Genomic DNA, 21,464 nt, shown 5'->3' with positions numbered 1-21,464 from the left:
TGAGTCCGCCCCTAAGGGACACTGTTTTCGAGTTATGATTGGAGGAGTATTTTACGGATGACCCCTTAAATTTAGTTAAGAAACTGATTAAGACCATGATTTCTAATTTAATTAATTAAGGGGTCATTCCCTAAACACTCAAATCATAACTCGAAAACTGTGTCCCTTAGGGCAAACAAAATGGAGATAGAAGTATAGAACATTTTCGACTCAAAATTGATTTCCCAAAGAACACCGTCTCTTAATTCATGCCATCCAGACTTATCAGAAACACCCTGTAGAATTTTTTTCAGGTATTTTCCTTCAGGGGTCCGTCCGTATAACAGGTGTTGTTTTATATCATATATTTTTAATGTAACTGTAAAAATTTTCTTAATGGTGATAGATAAATCTAAAGACTGGTTATTTGTTTTAAATGGTAATTTAAGTTTTGTTTTTAATTATATAAATGTGTAGTGTCAGATTAATATCTAGACTTTAGAGTCTTAAGATTAATTAGTTTTTTTTAATCGTAATTTTGTTGGATGAAGGTCTTGACTTGTTTAATTGAAATTTTGGGACTCGAAATAATTTTTATTTTTAATTTAATTTAAATATTGATCTTGAAATTAAATTGAACATTTTTTTATTTAAATCTGGAGCTCGAAATCGCATTTTTTAATTTAAAAATATGAATTTTTTAACTGAAATTTGGAGTTTGAAATCAGACCTTTGAAATTTAAAAATTAAATTTAATTGCGCACATATTTAATTGAAATTTGAGGTGTGGGAGATTAACATCGGTAACATTTTTTTTAAAAACTTGTAAAAGAAGGAACTAACTGAAACATTTTCCAGATGTTCACATAAAACATTTTAACGTCTGGCACATTTCTGTCGATTTTTCTTTGAATTTCATCAAAGTTTACATTTTAAAAGTTTAAATAATACCCACCCAGTCTGTCTGTACAGTGGTGCTATAAAGGAGGGGGTGAACTACAGGGTGTTCAACTTCAACCAACCGTGTTCATCAACGTCTTTACTGGGATATTTAGTCAGTAGTTGACTAAATCTCTGGGAGAACCGTGGGTTGAAACTTGTTTTTCGCGAGTTTTAAAGAAGAAAAAAACCAGTTAGGGATGAATCTTTTTATTTAAACTTGATAATTTATTTTTTTTATTATGATTTGGGGTGTTTTTTCTCTTGAAGGTTTTTTATGTCTGGAGTAGCCAGACATCACTAACCAAGATGAGATGAGGATTGCCAAGATGGAATCTCAATGGAAAATAACTTGTTTAGAATTTATTTCGGTTTAAAGAAAAAAAAAATTGTTTTAGCTCCAATTTGGGATCAAGTTTAAACAGAATATAGAGAGCTTTCATTTTGGAGGAGGAGCTGAGTCTCGTGACATATTTTACGCTGCCATATTGGTGGGTTTAAAGCAGGAATAAAGCTGAGACCACCCAATATGGCTACCAGAACAGCCGTAAGACTTTGGAGGGTGTGACGTACTACTATCCCATCTGAAAGCTCTCTATTCCGTTTTGATATCTATGTATTATTGAAATTTTGGGAAACTAAATATTTGAAATTGTCAGGTGGATCTTATAAACCCTATAAGGGTAATGACAGAAACTTACCTTTGGGTGTATTACAATATATAGCAGGATAACATAGAGCAGCTGGTGTCGTCTTATATCCAGACATGGAGGATTGATACCATTTACACTGCATGAGGTTAGGCTACTTGGTAAGTACTGCACTTTGACCGCCAAGTAGCCTGGTCTCCTATAGTGTAAATGGTATCAAGCCTCCATGTCTGGAAACTCTGTATATTATCAATTTTAACTTCTTTTTAGTTTTATGTAAATAATGCAGTGTGTTTTATTGAATATTTAATGGACGTGGTGCGTGTATTATTTAGTTATGGCTGTGTTAGTTTCAACCCTTTTTTGGGCAGGTGTAAATTTACCCGATGTAAATAGGTAAGGGTTGGGGATGCTTAATTTTATTCGAAATCATGACTATTTAAATTTAAAAATAAATACGCGTACATAATTTATAATATATTTATTTTCTTTTTTATCCAATCTTCTTTAACCGCTTGTAAGTTTAATTTAAGTTTGGTTCCAGGTGTCCTTTTATAAAAATTGAAGCTCGCCTTAGAAACTGTAGTCATTCGGTAGAGTATTTAGCATCGAGTATCAAGACAGCGTTCAGAAATTAAAATGGAGAGACTATATTATCCCTTACTTTAAATGACCATAAGTTAATTGTTATCACACTTAGAATAAATTTGAAGGTACCACTAGAAACTAGACATTCCGTAGAGTAATAGCTCCAAGTATCAAAAGTATCGCGGTTTTAATAACCGTCCATCCAATCGCTTGAACAAAGTTACAAAATTAAATTAATATATTTTTCAAATTGGATTTTTGACCCCTGACTTGGAATTTTCATAACTTTATTTCTATTATACTTAAATTTAATTTGAAGGTACCACTAGAAACTAGACATTCCGTAGAGTAATACCTCCAAGTATCAAAACCATCGCGGTTTTAATAACCGCCCATCCAATCGCTTAAACAAAGTGACAAAAATAATTTCAAAATATTTTTTTTTTGAAACTATACTTTGAATTTAAATTAAATTACACAACTTTATTTCTATTATACTAAAATTAAATTTGAAGGTACCACTAGAAACTAGACATTCCATAGAGTAACAGCTCCAAGTATCAAAACCATCGCGGTTTTAATAACCGCCCATCCAATCGCTTAAACAAAGTGACAAAAATAATTTCAAAATATTTTTTTTGTTTTTGAAACTATACTTTGAATTTAAATTAAATTACACAACTTTATTTCTATTATACTAAAATTAAATTTGAAGGTACCACTAGAAACTAGACATTCCATAGAGTAACAGCTCCAAGTATCAAAACCATCGCGGTTTTAATAACCGCCCATCCAATCGCTTAAACAAAGTGACAAAAATAATTTCAAAATATTTTTTTTGTTTTTGAAACTATACTTTGAATTTAAATTAAATTACACAACTTTATTTCTATTATACCTAAATTAAATTTGAAGGTACCACTAGAACCTAGACATTCCACAGAATAATACCTCCAATTATGAAAACCATCGCGTTTTAAATAACATCCCCACTAAGGTTTAAACGCAAGTCCAAACACCAAAACTAAAAAAAAAAAAAAAAAAAAAAATTAATAATAATAGACCTTTTTCACGCAATTTGAAATCTTCACACTTAAAAATAATTTATTTTTTTTGTTAACAAAATGAAATTCCATTAATGTTATGAGAGAATGGGGGGGCTGGAAGGTGTGTGGGGGGGGAAGAGTTTGAGCTTTTCAATTCATATAATGAAATCGCTTTCTCCTTGACCCCGAATGCGCGTAACATCCGTGAGAAAATTGACCGCTGAAATATTTCGGGCGTTTGAGGCACCCTTTTTCTTCTCATCCTCATCCCATCTCGCGTGCGAATTAACCTAACACCCAATACCACGTATCTTCCCTTAATTAAAACGTTGTAAATACGTGGTTTTGGTATTAAATCTTGCTCTTAATTCTCTATCTCTCTCTCCTTTCCTCAAAAATCACTATTATTTTGTAGCGCCTCATTTTGTTATCTTATTGAGGTGTAGGATAGTAATATATTTTTTATTAATATTTAGTTTCTTAACGAAGGTTTTTGGGATACGTAATTAATTTAATTGTGATTATTAATTCTGATTTAATCAAGGTGGGTACAAACTTGATTCTAATAGATAGACCTTTCTATCGAGGGTGACGTTTGACCATCTAGTTTACTATGGAGAAGGTATAAATTCGCCACGTTTCCATCTTTATCTCCAGTCCAAACGTAGGTCCGTAGTTAATTCCCGCCTCTAAATTACAACCAGCATCTCATGGGTTCTTGAAAACTCACCTCAGCTCGACGCGAATGACGAAAATTACGTATTTTCCCACTCTGAGGAGAGGCGAAATAGCCCGGCCTCCTTTTACGTCCCCCCTTGTATTTTGAAAGGGGGACTGGGACTATGGCGCGCAAATACTAAGGCATCTTATACCTTCTCCCTAATAAACTAGATATCGTTTCTTGGATTGGGCATGTTGAGAACAAGGACGTTAAATATGACTTCAAACGAAGCTGGACTTTGGTGGAGTGGAAGCCATATCTAACGTCTTTGTATAAACTTCACATACAGCCCGGATGTTCCGGTTTAACCCTGAGTCAAGTCCGCCGCCCCATCTCCCTTTCAAAAGGTTCTATTCAAATTCGAGAATAATTCATTGCTAGAAAAACTCCCGTTTTGTTTTTGACAATAAGAAGAAGTAGTAGTAGTAGTAAAAGGTCCCGGGTTTTCCCCGAGTCCCTGGAAAAAAAGAAGAAAGAATGGGCAGTCCGGGAAAGGATTTTATAGCATTGATTCTCCCTGCAGTATAGTTTTCTTCTTAACTGCAAATTCCAATTGACTAAAAGGGGAGCGCCCCCCTAAGCTTTTAAGGAATGTCCAGTGACAAGTGCGAGTGTCACCAAAACGTTCCAACGCATTGGATTCCGCTCCAATTCATCGCAGTTGCGAATGGTATTTTCTTTTTAAAGGCGAATAATGGAAGAGAAGTAGAGAAAAAAATTTCTATATATATATATTTCTTACAAGGGTTCAAACCCTACTGAAAGTCATTCTCAAATGACACTAAGGGATTTTTAAGATTTTTTGGGCAATATGGTCGTAACTTCGTAATTTTGAAATAACTTTGGTTCTAATGTCGATAGATGAAAATTGAAGGTACCATGTGAAAGAAGATGTTTTGTAGAGTAATTACTCTAAGTTTCATGGCTCTAGGGCTTCAAGTACTATTGCTATATGTCAATGAAATTATTAGAGCAATCAAAATGGAGATAGAAGTTACATTTTTGACTTAAAATCGTGCACCCAAAGAACTACATCCCCCTTAATTTATGCCAGACTTATCAGAAACACCCTGTATATGGATGGGGTTTGAAACTTCCAAACAATTACACCCCAAATATTTAACAAGTCATAACCTTCTTTTTTTAAGCTAATTTATAATAGAAATAAATCTTCTAGGCATTCGATAGAGTAATTTCTCCAAGTATCATAAACCCCCCCCCCCAACCTCTCGTCCACTATTCAAAATTTCAAATAACACCCACACCCCAAACATACAACACCTTGGCTCCAAAAACCTTTATATTTGAAACTTACTGAATCTTCACCCTGACTTCAGGCAAGGATCGTGAAGAATTCTAGAGAAGAGATTAAAGGTTGTATGTAGGAGGTTAGGGTGAGGAAACCCCTGATCTAAAATCAGTTTGAACTCAAAAGGTGGGGGGCGGGGGATTTACTTTACACCCCTTTCACACCCGCCAAAGCGATTCCGAGTTGTACGCTACGCGTTGCCATTTCGACAAAAGAATACAAGGTGAAAGTTCTCTACCGTTCTTTTCGCTACTGAAAAGGAATTTCTCTTGAAAACCGAAAAAGATCTTCTAAGAGTTCCCTTAGACATGGTTCGTAACAACGTGGAAAAGAAGGAAGACCTGGGAATTTCATGGAAATAGACCAATTCGAATATTACATAAAGAGAAACAAGCTTCCCTCGCGCCAGGAGACATCGCTAGAGGCATGACCTGGTTTGCTAGCCTCTCACATGCAGTAAGCTTGGGCTGCCCTCTAGTGACGTTTTGTGGCGTGAGGGGAAATTGTTCAGAATGTCGGCTTGCCCCTGGAAGTTTGTTTCTCTTCATGTAATAATCGAATGGGTCTATTCGTTTTTAGAGTAAAAGAAATATCATGGGCATTAATCTTTAATTATGTAGAAAAATCAAGAGAAATTTTATTTATGTTTCGGAAAATCAGAACAACCTTTAAATTAAACTGAGATGAAAAAAAAAAAAAAAATAGGAAATAGGCCATTACATTAATGTCGTGAGGAGAAACCAACACAAAAGGGGCGAGGTCGGTCACCATTGGGGTATTCACACTCCCTTGCGCCCAAGAAGCAACTCCCCTATAAGTAATTCCAGGAATGGTCTATTCCGAAATGGTGAATTATTATTATTTTTTCTACTTCTGAAAATTTGGTATGAACCATGTCTTGAATCAGGATGGCTAAGCTCAGTTCCATTCTGTTCCATTGCAGCACTAGGGCAGGGCATCCTCAAATGAGTAATGATCTTTGGATGAGGATTCTCTTCTTCTCCTTCTTTCTTTCTTCCTTTCTTTCTTATATTTTTAAACTCCCTTCCCAGCATTCAATGGTCTGGAAAAATGACCCTACCATCCAGTGGTATGTGGCGTATAATATATATACTGTATATATGTATAGTTGTTGTTGGTCCCTAATATTTCCGAAGGAAACAAATTACTCCTGTTAGAAAATAACTAGAAACTTACCTGGGTACAAGATTAGCACCTTGCAACGAAGAAATATGAAACCATTTTTTATTTTACCTTTTTTTGGGGGGGGGCGAAGAAAATTCATAAATCATAACAAATTACAGCCTTAGCCTTTTCTTTTTGGAAGGTATGCTAATAACCTCTAATTGGTTCCATTGGCAGGGTGGGAATAAGATTAAAATTTTTTAGACTACCGATGGTTGGAATTTAGATGAGCAGCTTTTGCCACAGGTCAAGGAATACCTGGGAATTTCAAAATGGGCTTAAAAGGTGAGGGAATTTTAAGGATTTCAACGACGTCAAGGAATTTGATTAAAGTGGTTAAAATATCCGCGGTTCGACCATCCCCAGGTGGTTAATAGTTTTAAACGCCGTTTTAGCAATGCCTAGATCACGTTTGACCAGACACTCGCTTAAATCGCAATGTTTTACGTTCAATCATTCATGAAATGCGATTTAAACTATATTGTTTACTTGTATCATCTCTTATTATTTATAGAACAATAATAATTGGGCCTTTAAAGTCAGTAAAAATCGTAGAAAAAGGTCAGGGAAAACCTGGTAAAGTCAGGGAAATTGCATCTGACGCCACCAGAACTCTGGTAATTTAAAAGATAACAGGGAAATACTTTCAGGGTGTGACAGATAAATAACATGGTCCTATTTCCAACGGTATCCCGTGGATACATCAATTAGTTATCGAGTAATTAAGAATTTAAAAACAATCGTAATAAAAAGACAAACTTCGGAACGTCCACTATAATAAAGTATAAACTACGCTAAAATACTTAAGTAACTTTGAAAACAAAATTTCCCCCCGGAAACATTACAATATACTAACTTTCAGTCGTAACCATAAGTTCATAAGGTATGTTCGATAAGTTTGTCACTGATGATTGAGAGCTTCTCATGCAGTGACGTAGGTGGTAGTCATAGATTCGCCCTGGTGACTGGGGCGCTGTCAACGGCTGCAGACTAAATAGGAAAATGGACTGCAATAGCAACCGAGTGTTGTCAATTCTCGCTTGTCGTTTTGCTAGAACTAGCTCGAGCTGAAAGTCTCTAACATTACGAAGTATAGGTAGTGTCATACTTATGGAAGGAACATATCTTATAAACTTATATCGTAACTTTCAACCCCTTTTAGTTGCTGCCAAGGCTTAAAAATATATCTCGCGTAACAATTTAGTCCTAATCCTTAAAGAGGTAGCTAAGAGTTCTTGTTCCTCCGCACCAACCAACCTACCTAGCTATTTCTTTTCTGATGACTACATCTCTTTTCTAGTACAGACCATGAGGTAGGTAGCCAGTCAGTTCCTCCATGGTATGGCATGGCATGGCCACGAAGTTGAGAGTCGGGGAGGGGTGACCACTTTGGAATGTCCGGAATTCCTTTGAAGAAACGTGGAATAGCCTCCTAACTTGCCTTAAAAAGGCGATCATACCAAACCTACCTATAGCAGCAGCTAGAAAAGGGAGAGAGAGAGAGAAAGACCAGAAAACGAAATTGTTGAGGCCATACTCGGGTCAGACAGGTTTGAGGAACGAGCCCGTACACTAATGGCACCTTACTACTTTCCACCGTATTACTAAATAACATTCATTGCCACTACTATCATCTTTAAGGTGGCGATAAACTCACCCGCAGGTATTTGTAGGGAAAGGAATCGCTTGGGTGGGAATTTTTTTTTTTATTATTATTTTGAAAGGTATAAGGTAGATTCAGGTAAAATAGGGAACGGACATGCTAGGGCTTGTTGTAGGAATTGGTTTGAGTTTAGCCCAAGGCACCATTGCCAGGCCCGGTCATAATAATACATACATACCGTGAGTTTTACAGTACAAAAGTATTCTTTTTTTGTGTGTGTGCCACCGCTTTTGAATTTTTTTTTTTTTAATATATATCCTCGAAAAAATATGTATGCCTAATTTTGTATTTTTGAATGAATTTTTTTCACTCTCTCCTGGATTTGAGTGGGTTACTTAGGCAGGCTTAAAAGGGTTGCGTTCCTTTACTAACTTTATTCTTATGTTTGTTTGTATAGTTAAGTGAGCGGACTTAAAGAAATAATTCAGGGAGCCCAGCTGTCCTATTATTCCTATAAAATCCTATATTTTTGAACCTGTCCTATATTTTCCTATAATTTCATGAAAGGTCCTATAATATCCTATATTTTTGACTTAGTCCCAGTTTTCGTATAGTTTAACATAAAATTTATCAAAGTTTTGCTCTTTTATCGAGATAACATTTGACTAGGTAGACACTGAAATTGCGGAGTTTGCTCAGGATTTTTTATATTTTAATTAAGTTCCTATTTTCAAAGTAAAATCCAATTTGTTACTTTTTAGATTTTCCCATATAGTTTAAGCCAAAATAGCATTTTTAGTCCTATATTTTATTATAAAAACACATTTTTTTCTCCTATAAAATCCTATATTTTGCTGGGCTCCCTGCAAGGATTCCAGGCTACTTTTAGGACAAAGTAGTCTGCAATATTGTTCTCAAAGTAGCCCTGTACTACTCCTTGTGAAAATGGTATTATACCTCTTAGCCTGCAAACTATATATACACCCCCAGGAATTTAAAGCAATCCCAATCGAAATTCAACTTATTTTTGAACGATATTATATTATTATTTTTTGAAAAAACGAATTATAATCTCGAGTCAAGTCTCATGGCAGTGTGTGTGTGTGATTTCCAACCAACGTTTTTTGGGTTTTTTTTTACGTTTTTTTCTGTTTATTTTTATTTATTTATTTTTCATAAAGGATGGGAGATATTACAATACAACCCCTTGTTACTGATTTTTGCTACACATATATATATATATAAATCTTGTATCCAACCTTAATTCATAATCGATAACACAGAACCCTAAAGCTGATAAAGACGCACCAAAGGCGCGACTCGCGTTCTAAGAGAGAAAAGGGTTTGTTACACCCTAACTTTGGTGGTTTGGGTCGTTAGGACGGACATAAACCTTTGGTGTGTAATACAGGGGGTAAAGTTTTGACAAAAACTCAACTTCCAACAAATATCACGTGTGTTGAGTGTTCCCATCCATGTTACAAACTGAATACAGTGATAAGGTGGAGTATTATGTGTCGTGTAACTTGACCGTAACTTTGTTTAACTTAATTCGGTTTAGTTTAGTGGACCCGTCATGCCTCTTTTTAGCTATGGTGGTGGACATAAGCCAAAAAGTTTTTGGCAACAGCTTAGCACTTGATTAACATAATAAACGACGCGCTAACATCAAGCGCAAAAATTCTTAACACAGCTTGTTTGGTGGTAGAAAATTTGGTATGGTTTTATACTTTATATGGAAAATATTTCACTGTACTTGCGATTTTTCTATATCGTTTAAAATATTCTGCCTTTATTGATTTAATATATATATATATATTAAGATGGTTTGGTTTATTTAAATAATTAATATGTAGGTACTTTGTTATTTGGTTAACGTCTTGAGGAGGAAAAAAATGGATTTATTGATTGATTTTTCGATATTTTAGGAATATTTCTTGTTTTTTTGGGTCTCTATTCCGTTTTGTTAAATGGGCGGGTTGAATTCAAGAGAACCAAAAGCGTCCGTTTCTATTCTGGGATATCTTTGAATTTTTGATTTATTAAAAGGTTAATATGGAAATCAATTGCTAAAATACCATTATATATTCAGATTTAAAAAAAAAAAAAATGATTTGTAGTATTTGATATATAGATATATACAGGGTGTTTATGATAAGTCTGCCAATCATAAATTAAGGGGGATGTTCTTTGGGAAACCGATTTTGAGTCGAAAATGTATCTTCTATGATAGGACCACTGTTAACGGGTTAAGATTGCATCCAGAGTATTTTACGGATGACCCCTTAAATTTAATTAAGAAACTGATTAAGACAATGATTTGTAATTTAACTAAGGGGTCATCCCTAAAACACATATCAAATCATAACTCGAAAGCAGTGCCCCTTAGGGCAAACAAAATGGAGATAGTAGTTACATTTTCGACTCAAAATCGTGCACCCAAAGAACATCCCCCTTAATTTATGGCAAACTTATAAGAAACACCCTGTATTTATAAATAATATAATGACTTTAGAGCCATGACATATTACTTTTCTTAAGCCTCGGTCGACAGATTTGACAGACAAACAACATTCTCTCGCGTTTATTGTTTTGATTTAGTGTTTGACTCCTTCTTTTACAAAATGTTTGAATGAATGTTCTAATTTATATAATATAATATAATATAATGTAATGTATAACAAAGATGTGTCTTTGTTTCCTATAATATTCCAAGTTGTTGTGCCGCGGAGTGGAGAGGACACTTTAAAGAAAGTGTGTTATTTTACAGGATTTAACATTTCGGAAGTGAGATCTTGAATGAACAGAAGAACTTAACGAGCTATTTAATTGACATTTCCTCTTTGTCGAGGGGGTTGACAAGGGTCAGCGTAAAAATTTTACAAAATTAGGGAATTTGAAATATCAAATAGACCCATTTGTTTTTCAAAAGAGGGCGCGCGGTATGGGTGTCGTCTGCTTGACGGAACATCCGAAGGGAGGGTATGTAGACAAAGATGGCCGGGGCTTTACCAGTCCACTAAATGTTTAGTCTATATTGTTTGAATTTGAAGGCGAGAGGGAATGCAAAAAGTCTTTCGTGTCACTTGAAGAATTAGGGTTAACACCTTGAGCCGATTTCCAATATGCTAAGAGTGTATTTTCATCAATATTAACACCCTATTTGTTAAAATAGGAATGGATATAAAATTACTACCATTAAGTCAAAATTTTCGACAACGTTTAAAATACCACCTCGCCTTAGTTAAACTTTGAAAACGTTTCTGCAATATAAATCATTGAATTAAAACCGAATAGCAACACACGACGCCCGGTCGCTAATTACCCAATTTAATATTTTGTGGCCTGAAACGAAAATGGCTTTTAAAACAAGACGAGTGTGTTTCCTTCCGAAGTTCCGACACCTACTAATTGTCAATTTGTACTTGGGTTGACAGGGATACCTCCCGCCTTTAACAGTACTGTTCTGTGACGTGCGGCGTTACTAAATGGCCTTACGTTATCTTCTAAGAGAACAGTGGTGTAAGTTGGTTGGTTGATGAGGTTGTTATATACCTAATTTGTCCAGCTCCCTTAAGCCTAACTAATATTTGAAATGACCAAGGCTTAAATCCTTTCGTCAGTCTTTTTGTTAAAATGGCAAGTTATGGTTGGGTTTCCTAAGCCTAAAATGTGCTTTTTGCTCTCTTCTCTCTCTCTTTACTTTCTTTCAAATCCTTTGGTCATTACTTTGGGTCCCCCTGGTTCTGCGTGTGCCTTGGCGACATATTATTGCAACCTCGTTAGGGGTTAGATCGCTTGGAAAATCCTTTCACATCCTTATGGATTCTATCATTTTTACTGGCGCGTGGTTCTCTTAAGCCTTGGTAAATGCCGAAGGTCCATTCTAACCCCGTTTTTGCCGCTTAACTATGATGGGACCCACCCTACCCGAAAAAATTGCGATTTTCTTTTGCAATGTCCACTTAGAATGAAACGTGATGACATGTACTTACTTGTACTTGTGGATGTGGTTTGCTGGAATTTTACTTCAGATGAGTTACGTAATGTAACGTTAGGCTTAGCCATGAATATGTTTGAAACAAAAAGTTACTACGGTTTTTTTTACGAAACTTATTTCAAGGGTTTCTTGACCTTTTGAAGACGGTTGTTTTTTAGACTAATTTTATTGTATGATAATATACTTAACTTAATGATTTAGTTTAACACACTTTTAAGTTCTCCAAATAATAGTTTTCGATTTGTTTTCACTTCAGTAGAAGAAAAAGAAATAATAAAAAAACTCGAAACAATGAGATGGGTGTAATTGTTACAATTATTACAATTGTTCTATTGTTAATTTTTTTTTAACAAACTTAGCTTTCACTTTCAATTAGTTCATACCCAATGATTCATTTCATTGTCGAAAACGTTTAGGAATTTTTGTTTACGCCTTAAGGTGTTTTATTAAAGCAGCTACTTGAAAACGTGTCAAGTATTTTAAGTTTTAATTTGACCTGTTGACCAATTTCAACCTTGTACACGTATAGGGGACAGGGGACCCTATTTAATCGCGTTTATTTGAGAGTAAAGGTGTTAGACCGTATTTCCCAGTATGGCTTAAATCAACTGAGACCATGGGGTTCTCTTGACGCTGAATCTTCCGTATATTTATTGCTCGTGGCGTTCCGCTATTACTGGGGGACGCCCCCCCCTCTTGGTCATTTGGACACTCTCCCTGACTGTTAGTTAATCCTTCTTGAGCCTTGTTTGACCAGAATGACTGGTAGTAAATAAAGTCGATGGACTGTGTAGGGTTGCCTAAATGGACAGACGGTGCTTAAAGGCCGACGTCCAGTGAAAAGGGTCGATATTTTATGTTGGAATAATGCTTATGATTAATTAAATTGTCTTTCTTTCTTTATTTTTAGGTTAAATTGGCTTGTGGTCATCCAAGAAGGGAAGCCCGTGACGTGACGTCCGCTTTGAAGTCCAGTGTTGTTCATAAAAGCGACGAAAAAACGTCCAATGATACTAGTACGACGTCAGAGACGCAAGAAGGCTCATCGGCTATTCAGAGTTCAAAGGTTAAAAACGCCCGAGCAGCTGGGGAAGAACCGCTCATACAACGGTTACAAAGTTTCGCCCGAAAATTATCGGAATCAAAGTCCTTTTTCGCCACGTTAGCCGATAAACTTTGTAGCGTTGACCATCTCTCTACCAGGAGTGACCAGTGTTGGAATGGACACGAGTTTGCGGAGTAAGTACTGGTTCATTTTAATTAAGTTATTAAGATTTAGTTGAAAATAATAACGCTTGCCAGTCTTGGGTAGATGAAAATCAAACCGATCTAGATCATAAGCCTTGGCCACAAAAATTTAAAACTTAATTCGCCATTTATGCTTCAAAAATTAATAGATTATTCCATTATTGACATGGGTGAAGAGAACTTTGCAGGGTGTAGGGGGTCCATTAAGAAGCGCCCCTAGAGGCAGTGCTAGTTGGCTAGCCTACCATATGTAGTGAACGTTTCTCTGGCTCCATCTGGCATTGCCTCTAGCTACTCAGAAGAGACCCCCTCGGCCCCTGTGCCTTGGTTTCTCTACAATTAATCTTTCATTGTACTTGTCGGCCTACTTAATACTTATCTCAATTTAAAGGTAAATCCCGAGTTACTTCTAGTAAGCACCATTGTCAGAGACGAGTCAACAAAATAATAATAAAAAACCTTGAAAAAATATTTTACCCCAATTTAAAACATGAGGGTCACTAGTACCACCAGACTTAATTTAAAACGAGAGACAGCGCATCAGCAACCCCCGTAGTCACGTGTGTAGCTTGGCAACAACGAATGTAGGCTTAGCTACGGATATGGATGCTAATGAAAAACAAGTGTTCACTTCCTTTATCCGTTGAGTCTAGATTCCTCCTCCTGCAGTATTAGTATTAGAAACTTTTGCGTGTCCTAAAAAATGAATACTCCCGCCCTCGCTAAGCCTTGGCTAGTTACGATCTTCTAATAAGCACCAATTAAGATGAAGCGAAGGAAAGTAATTATAATTAATCACAAGGCTTTTTTACTCAGGGTTCATAGGAAGATCTGGGAATATCAGGGAAATTAGGGTGCTTTTTCATTTCTTTTAAAATTATGGTACGAACCATGGTTAAGCCTAACGTGCAAGGTTGGCTTGTTTTTACTCAGGGTTTATAAGAACAGGGAAGACCTGGGAAGAATATCAGGGAAATTAGGGTGATTTCTTTCTTTCTTTGGGAATTATGGTAGGAACCATGGTTAAGCCTAACTCGCAAGGTTGGCACTTTTTATTCCAGCTGACGAAGGTCGTATTGTCTTTAAAGGTTATTACACTATTGAATGATAAAAAATTTCGGACCCCCCCTACCCTATAACGCAATTATGAATGTTTTTTCGGTTGGAAAAGAATTATTCGTTTGCCATAACTCGGAGAGACAGAGAGAGAAAAACGGAATGGAATTTATTAGATTAAAGCGGGTGAAAATTCAATTTGGATATTTCTTTTTTGCCGCCGTGTTTTCGCTTCAGATTAATAAATTCCTTATTGTTTTATGAAATTGGGGTGGGTTATGTGATTGAGATTGCTGTAGTAGTTGTAGTCGTGGTCGTGGTAGTGGTGGTGGATGTTGTTGGCAATGCTTAGTAATGAAATTGAGGTGGGTTATGTGATCGAGATCGTTTTAGTAGTAGTAGTCGTTGTAGTAGTAGTAGTAGTAGTAGTAGTAGTCGTCGTGGTGGAGGATGTTTTTAGCAAGGCTTAGTAATGAAATTTGGGTGGATTATGTAATCGAGATCGTTGTAGTGGTAGCAGAAGTGGTGGTGGTTGATGGTTTTGTGAACCTCCGTAAGTTACCCAGTCTACGTGAGTAGTTTTCAGACCCTCCGCCCGTGGCGGTGAATAGGAATAAGGCCAATGGGCAAGAACTGAAACTGTGTAACATTACGTCAGGTTAAACGCTCTTTTTTTTAACCCAACTTGTTTTTGTTCTCGTCATAACTAACGTAATATATTTCTCAGTAAAATAATACAATGTATTTAAATTATTACTAATTCTAGTTACTAATCAAATTTAATTGGAGTCACTTAAGTTATATCTAATTTCTAATTTTATATATAAATCACATGACTTCCCTTATCCTTTTGAAAGGTCATATTCCCTTTCAACAATGACTAAAATAATCCACCTCATACAGCAAAAAATAATTAATGTTGAAGTGGTTGAAATTTAAAAAGAAAAAACCTTTAATTTGGTTTTTCAACAATCCCCTTCGTTAATTTTAATTAAAATTAATTAGGAAAAGAAAAACAACAAATAGTAAGCGCGCGTACCTTGCTTTTAATCGTTTTAAAGTCTCGCTCCAAAACAAAGGAATTATAATCCATAAAGAAAGGGAGGAATAAAAAAAAATATTAATTTCTTAAGCCTTTGCCAACTCAAAGTTACTGATTATATACATAGGAAACGTTGGAAGGTGGTGGGCTGAAGGGTGGTAATGGATATTGTCAACCTGAGTTGTGACAAGAATAATGAAGTCTTTTTAAAAGAAAAGACACACACACAAAAAAAATAGTTCCGGGGGAACAACTTAAGCCGGCATCAGACATGTATTACTCCGCTCGTTCAGTTCCAAATTTAATTCCCGAACTAGTTTTCGTTGTTTAAAGGAAAGGGCTAACCTTAACCAAAGCTTTAACCATCGTAACATTATACCAAGAAGCGATATCTAGTTTACTAGGGAGAAGGTATAAATTCATTCATCCACATTTCTAGCATTATCTCCAGTCCAAACGTATAGTAGGTCCGGAGTTAATCCCCGCCTCTAAATTACGACCAGCATCTCACTGGTTCTTGAAAACTCACGTCAGCGGGGCGACGCGAATGACGAAAATTACAGTCATATTTTCCGATTGAGGAGAGGCGAAATAGCCCGGCCTCCTTTTACGTCCCCCCCCCTTTGTATTTTATAACTTCTCCCTAATAAACTAGATATCGCTTTTTGGTATTTTATGTTGTAGGAGTAGGACGGGCGGACATCTTTTCTTTTAAAGCTAGTAGAGTGTTTCTTTAGACATAGTTTAAAAGACCATGATGGTGTGACAACGCCTTTAGAAAAATGGTGCGTGGTGTGCAGCAAGTATGTTACTTGTATGTTATAGTCTAGGGAGATACGGAGAGTCGCAGCGTTTTTAATTAATGAGTTAAGAGCTGAAAGACAAGGAAGATCTTTTGTTGGTTTTTTTTTTCTTCTGCTGCAGTTTCTTAAGCCTAACCATTTTCTAAAAGGGTAAGAAAATACTAACAGCCAAGGCTTAGGGAAGCCTCCCCGATGATTGGCTTTGCTTTTGGCGAACATAAATTTAAACCTTAATTAGATTCCAGACGGTTCAGATCTTGGGTTTATAAAGAAACACACCAAAAAATAAAAAAACTAAACGAAACCTTTACCGAATTAAGTTAACTTACTCGCATTCATTCAAGAGCAGTTGAAAGTGATCTAAAATAGGACTTTTAGCCATAATTACCAAAAGAATAAATTGGTCAGATGTTTTTAATGATTACGTATACGGGCAGAAGGGAGTAATTGAAGAAGTGTGACACTCTTTATCTTTTTAATACTTTAGTTATGTAACATGATTCTTCCCAGGCTGACCCCTCCCCTTTTTGTCTGGTCTCCCGCTCATAAAACTTAATTCAGATGGGCATCTCACCGTGCTAGGGGCGAATTCTATAACTGTTTGATCCTCAGCAATCAAATTAGCCAACAAACCTTGATTGTCTTGAGTGGGACAAAAATCCACAAGCGCATGCGCTTTGGAAAATAGTTAAGCAGTGTTAATAGATTAATGATGAGGGAACTATTTATCTCGTTTGTGGTTCGATTTAGTGGTTGGTACACTTCTCACGAAGGGAAGTATTATATACTTCTGGTATTTAGAGGGGAGAAGAAGCTTTTAGACGAAAAATAGGCCTAATTTCCTCCCTTCTTTAGAATAGAACATATTTCAATCTCAAATAAGTTGGGGAGGAAAAAAGGCTTGATAATTTTTGAAATGGTTTTACCTCGAGGCTCGACCCCATCATTGGAATTTTAATCTTAGCGTATAACGTTTTCGACAAGTCGTTCGTTTACTCAAACGGATGATTTGTCCGTCGAAGGGAACCCTTCAAATTCGAGCCCCATTTTGTCATTTTTTTTTCGTCACTCTTGAGTCTCGTTCGAATTTGTTCCAAATTTAAACCCCGCCACCGCGTTAACCCTAACCCCTAGTCGTGCGAGTATACCCACTCAATGCCTCGCGACCATCGTCTCAGTTCATTGGAGCGTGGTGAAAATTGTTTCCTACGCTACTTGACACTGTCCGTGTCACGCTGGATGTCTCCATCCCGCCTTTGGTTACACTGTCAGGTTGTTTAGGTACTCGAGAAATCGTCCCTGCCCTGATAATTGAATTAAAAGTTACCCGATCGCGTGTATACTTGTACGTTCGAGTTGGTACGTAACCTTCTTCTTCTTAAGGCACTTAGAGTGCGCTGAGAGCGGATGAGTGTAGCCCCAGTGCAGAAAGAAAATCCTGTTTCTATACGGACACGTGCTGCTTGCTTTCCCGCTAGATCTTTCCCGCCAAAAAGCGTGAGTATCACGTTGTCGCGCGCGACTTTTACAGACAAGTCTTGTTCGAACTTCCACTTCAGTTTTTATTTAATTTCAACAATAATAGAAGCACGCTTGCTTATGTTATTTCGGAACCAGCACTGAGTTAATTAATTAAATCGTGCTAATCAACGCAATTAACTTTATTTCTTTTAAAGTTTTGTTTTATTTTCATTTTAAAACAAAAATCAAAACTTATTCGAACTCGACCTTGTAATACCCAAGTTTACCAACCAACCAGATCGAATATTGTTGGCGCGCTAAAACCACGTGCTACTTACTTCTGAGTCTCTGCCTGCCCGCTATTTACCGCCAAAGTTTATACTGTAGCACGTGCAAAACTGGGAAGACATATCAATGCTACGTAGTAATGGTGCTCTCTCTCTTTGAAAGCGCCTTGCTTCTCAGATCGAATAATAATTGAGCCCAAGTCTATACTGGTAGCTCCGTTTCCATAACAACTAAAAGAGTAAAGACCCTTCCTTCAATCCAAGCAGAGCACCCTACCCTCCTTTTCACTGTTAATTTTAGGGCAGAAAAGTCACCCAAGCTTAAAGATATCCATGGCGTGTCTTTTATAACTTTCCAAATATTGAACTTTCCCCCTGAACGGTCTTTACAATTAAGCCAAGTGTTACAGCGTTGGCTTAACCTTGAGTCCTTGATTCACTTAGTAACGTATTAACTGAACCAAGCGGAATAACATAACCCCTTTTGTTTTACTTATTGCAAAGTGTCACTTTAAAATTAACACTTTTCGTAGAGTTTTGTAATTTAGTCCAACTTAATTGCTATATTATATATTTTAACTAAAACCGGGGGGGGGGGGCAACGGGTTATGGGAGAATTTACGAGGTTATTGTAGAATATAGTTTATTGTTTCAGAATTTTAAACCTCTCATGGAGGGCAAGGATAGTTGCCATAAATTAACTATAGCTATAGAGTATAGACTCTAGAAATGTAAAATTTTGGACTATTTTCCGACCCCTTGGAATTTTTGCGCGCTCTTACTCTTTTGAATGTTGAGGGCTCGGATAGTTGCAATAAATTAACTATAGGTTCTCTAGATATAGAGATAAAAGTGATATTTTTAGGCAATTTTCCGACTCCCCGGAATTTTTGCTCGCGCGCTTATCCTTTTAAATGTTGAGGGATCGGATAGTTGCCATAAATTAACTATAGTTTCTATAGATGTACATAGAAATAAAGGGGCAAAGTTTTCCAACTCCTCTGAATTTTTGCACCCTTCTGAATTTTAAATTTATAAGATGCCTTTTATTATTATATTGTTGCGAAATTATAACGAAACCACCCCACTCTCCCCCAACTTGATTCAATTCACATAATTTCCTGAAAATGAAACTTTAGTTTTAATTTTAGCCGCTCTCTCATTGGCTAAGACCATCTGATAAAGATAAAACTAACTTACCCCTCACTTTAATACTAAATTGCGTCGGGTAATTATTATTGTTAATCGTACCAAATTATTTTTGGTAATTATATTTATCAGGGGGTAACTAACCCTTTAATTTTACTGGAATTTAAAGGGAAAGTGTAACAAAATATTCCATAAGTAATAAATAATAATAAAACTTATTTTTGTAGTAGACAGCGGAAAATACTACTTGGGGCTTAGCGTATGATTGTTTTTAAGTTATATTGCAGTTGTCATTGCCTTACCATAGCGTCATTTGGTAGTTTATGGCAAGTTGCCGGCGACGTTTGCTTTGGTTCTGCAATAATAAATCTTATTACAACCGTTCCCCCCAACCAAGTTTTCGGCGACTGTCAGCTTATATTGGAAGTTGAAAATGCCAAAATAACTAAAGTCAGACTGACTTTGCATCGTTGTCGAAGTTAACCAACTTATTCTATACCTATTTTTCCAAGGGACAGGTGAAATTGACAGTATGACAAAGGTTGCCTCCCCCTTTAAAATACGTCACCTCACGTGAGAAAATAACGTAAATTTTGCACCATAGAGATAGGGTGCATGGAATTTGACTTGAGAATTGTTGGGTGACAAATTTAGTTTACACTCGAGATGTTTTTACCAATATTTTCTACACTTGACGGTTTTTATACAAGCGTCCTTTTTTGGGCATTGCTTGTTTATTATTTTTTATATTATTGTTAGGTCATAAACATTAAAATAATAAATATAAGAGCTTATTAAGGTCCTCGGACCCCACCTTGGGTCAAGAGCTAAAAAACAAGTGTTTCATCCCTTTTTATATAAACCTTACTAGAAAAAATAGAAAAGCTTTGGTTGCCCGAGGACCCCAGCTTGGGTCAAGGGCTGAAAAACAAATTTGTTTTCTCTCTCTAAACGTTACTGAAATAAATAGAAAAGCTTTGGTTGCCCGCGGACCCCAGCTTGGGTCAATAGCTGAAAAACAAGTGTTTACTCCCTAATATATTGGTTATAAACCTTACTAAATTAAATATAAGAGCTATTTAGGCCAGCGGACCCCAGCTTGGGTCAATATTTAAAGAAAACAATCGCTCTTAAACACATATTTAACTTTAAAATGGACATTCGTGAATTACAAGCTATTTAGTCGGTAGAGAGAACCTTATTTTGTTAGCCAATTTTGACGTTAGGCCTAACTAACCTCAAAGGGTTTTTAGACTTATATCTATAAAGATCAACAACAAAAAGTAGGGCTGTATAGAAAAAGAAATAAGATGGATTTGTTAGTGTTTTGGAGACTCTTTTTTTACTGGGCCAAAAAACGCCTGGTCGTTTTTTGACCATACCCGAATTGTTTTGGCGTATTATATATATGCGCCTTTTTTTCTATTGTTGCTAGCAGACGCTGGTGTGCGGGTGGGTCCCTTTGGTTACTCGGACCCTGCTTCTTTCTGTTCTTTTTTAAGGGAGAGGGATATACCCTTATCCGTCATCGTTAGTTTTAGGAGGCCCCGACTTGTCTACTTGTCACCCCCAAAGTGTTCCCTAGTATTTCTTTGAAACAAAAAGGATTTAGAACACTGTGTTTAGGGTTAAGGAAGATATGTCCTTTTTCATTTGCACGTTTGACCCAGTTATATTTTCAATTTGTTGCGGCGGTTGCTGGTCTACTTGCTTTGCTCGGTCGGTGGCTTTGAGTAAGTGGAGGTGTTTTTTATTTAGGTTTAATTTTAGGCAATCGTGTAAGTGGTTAAATGAATTTTGGACCATGTAGGTCTAGGGTTTTTAGTAGGTACTGGTTTTTGGATTGGGTTGGAGAGATTTGTAGATTTCCAACGCTTAAATACTTAAGTTACATTTCAGGGTGTTTCAAAATAGGATGGCTCTATGAGAAATCAATGTAATTTCGATGACGTTTTGACCTAAGGGCACCCTAAATAAGTTATGAACATTGAGGTGTTTTAAGGATGACCCCTTATTAATTAAATTAGAAAACATTGTGTGCAGTTTCTTACTTAAATTTAATTGGTCATCCGTAATATCAAGAAGTGATATCTAATTTATTAGGGAGAAGGTATAAATTCATTCATCCACATTTCTAGCTTTATCTCCAGTCCAAACGTATAGGTCCGGAGTTAATCCCCGCCGCCTCTAAATTACAACCAGCATCTCATTGGTTCTTGAAAACTCACGTCAGCGCGGCGACGCGAATGACGAAAATTACTTTTATTTTCCGACTGAGGAGAGGCGAAATAGCACGGCCTCCTTTTACGTCCCCCTTGTATTTTGAAAGGGGGACTGCGACTATGGCGAAAGAATACTTAGGTATCTTATACCTTCCTCCTAATAAACCAGATATCGC

At 36.4% G+C, this 21,464-nt stretch overlaps 1 protein-coding gene and 1 long non-coding RNA gene across 2 annotated transcripts in view; one reads left to right on the top strand and one right to left on the bottom strand.

Annotated features, from left to right (window-relative positions):
• The window catches only part of LOC149676640 (glypican-5-like), a 99,367-nt gene that overhangs the window by 58,916 nt on the left and 18,987 nt on the right, over nucleotides 1-21,464 (top strand). Inside the window, exon 5 of the mRNA XM_089837697.1 lies at nucleotides 12,931-13,259. Within this exon, the coding sequence (XP_089693823.1) occupies nucleotides 12,931-13,259 (329 nt within the window). The remainder of the gene's footprint in view (nucleotides 1-12,930; nucleotides 13,260-21,464) is intronic.
• LOC149676642 (uncharacterized) lies at nucleotides 9,198-12,935 on the bottom strand. Its single transcript, XR_016366504.1, has 3 exons — nucleotides 11,346-12,935; nucleotides 11,217-11,283; nucleotides 9,198-11,148 (listed from the first exon to the last, which is right to left on the bottom strand). It is a non-coding gene; the product is annotated as an uncharacterized LOC149676642 (long non-coding RNA).

This window comes from Phalangium opilio, unplaced genomic scaffold (assembly GCF_054372755.1).
Source record: "Phalangium opilio isolate 3A_F unplaced genomic scaffold, DU_Popi_V2 ptg000045l_1, whole genome shotgun sequence".
Taxonomy (NCBI): domain Eukaryota; kingdom Metazoa; phylum Arthropoda; class Arachnida; order Opiliones; family Phalangiidae; genus Phalangium; species Phalangium opilio.
Note: the sequence above shows the minus strand (reverse complement) of the source record. Positions and strands in the feature narration are given on the sequence as shown.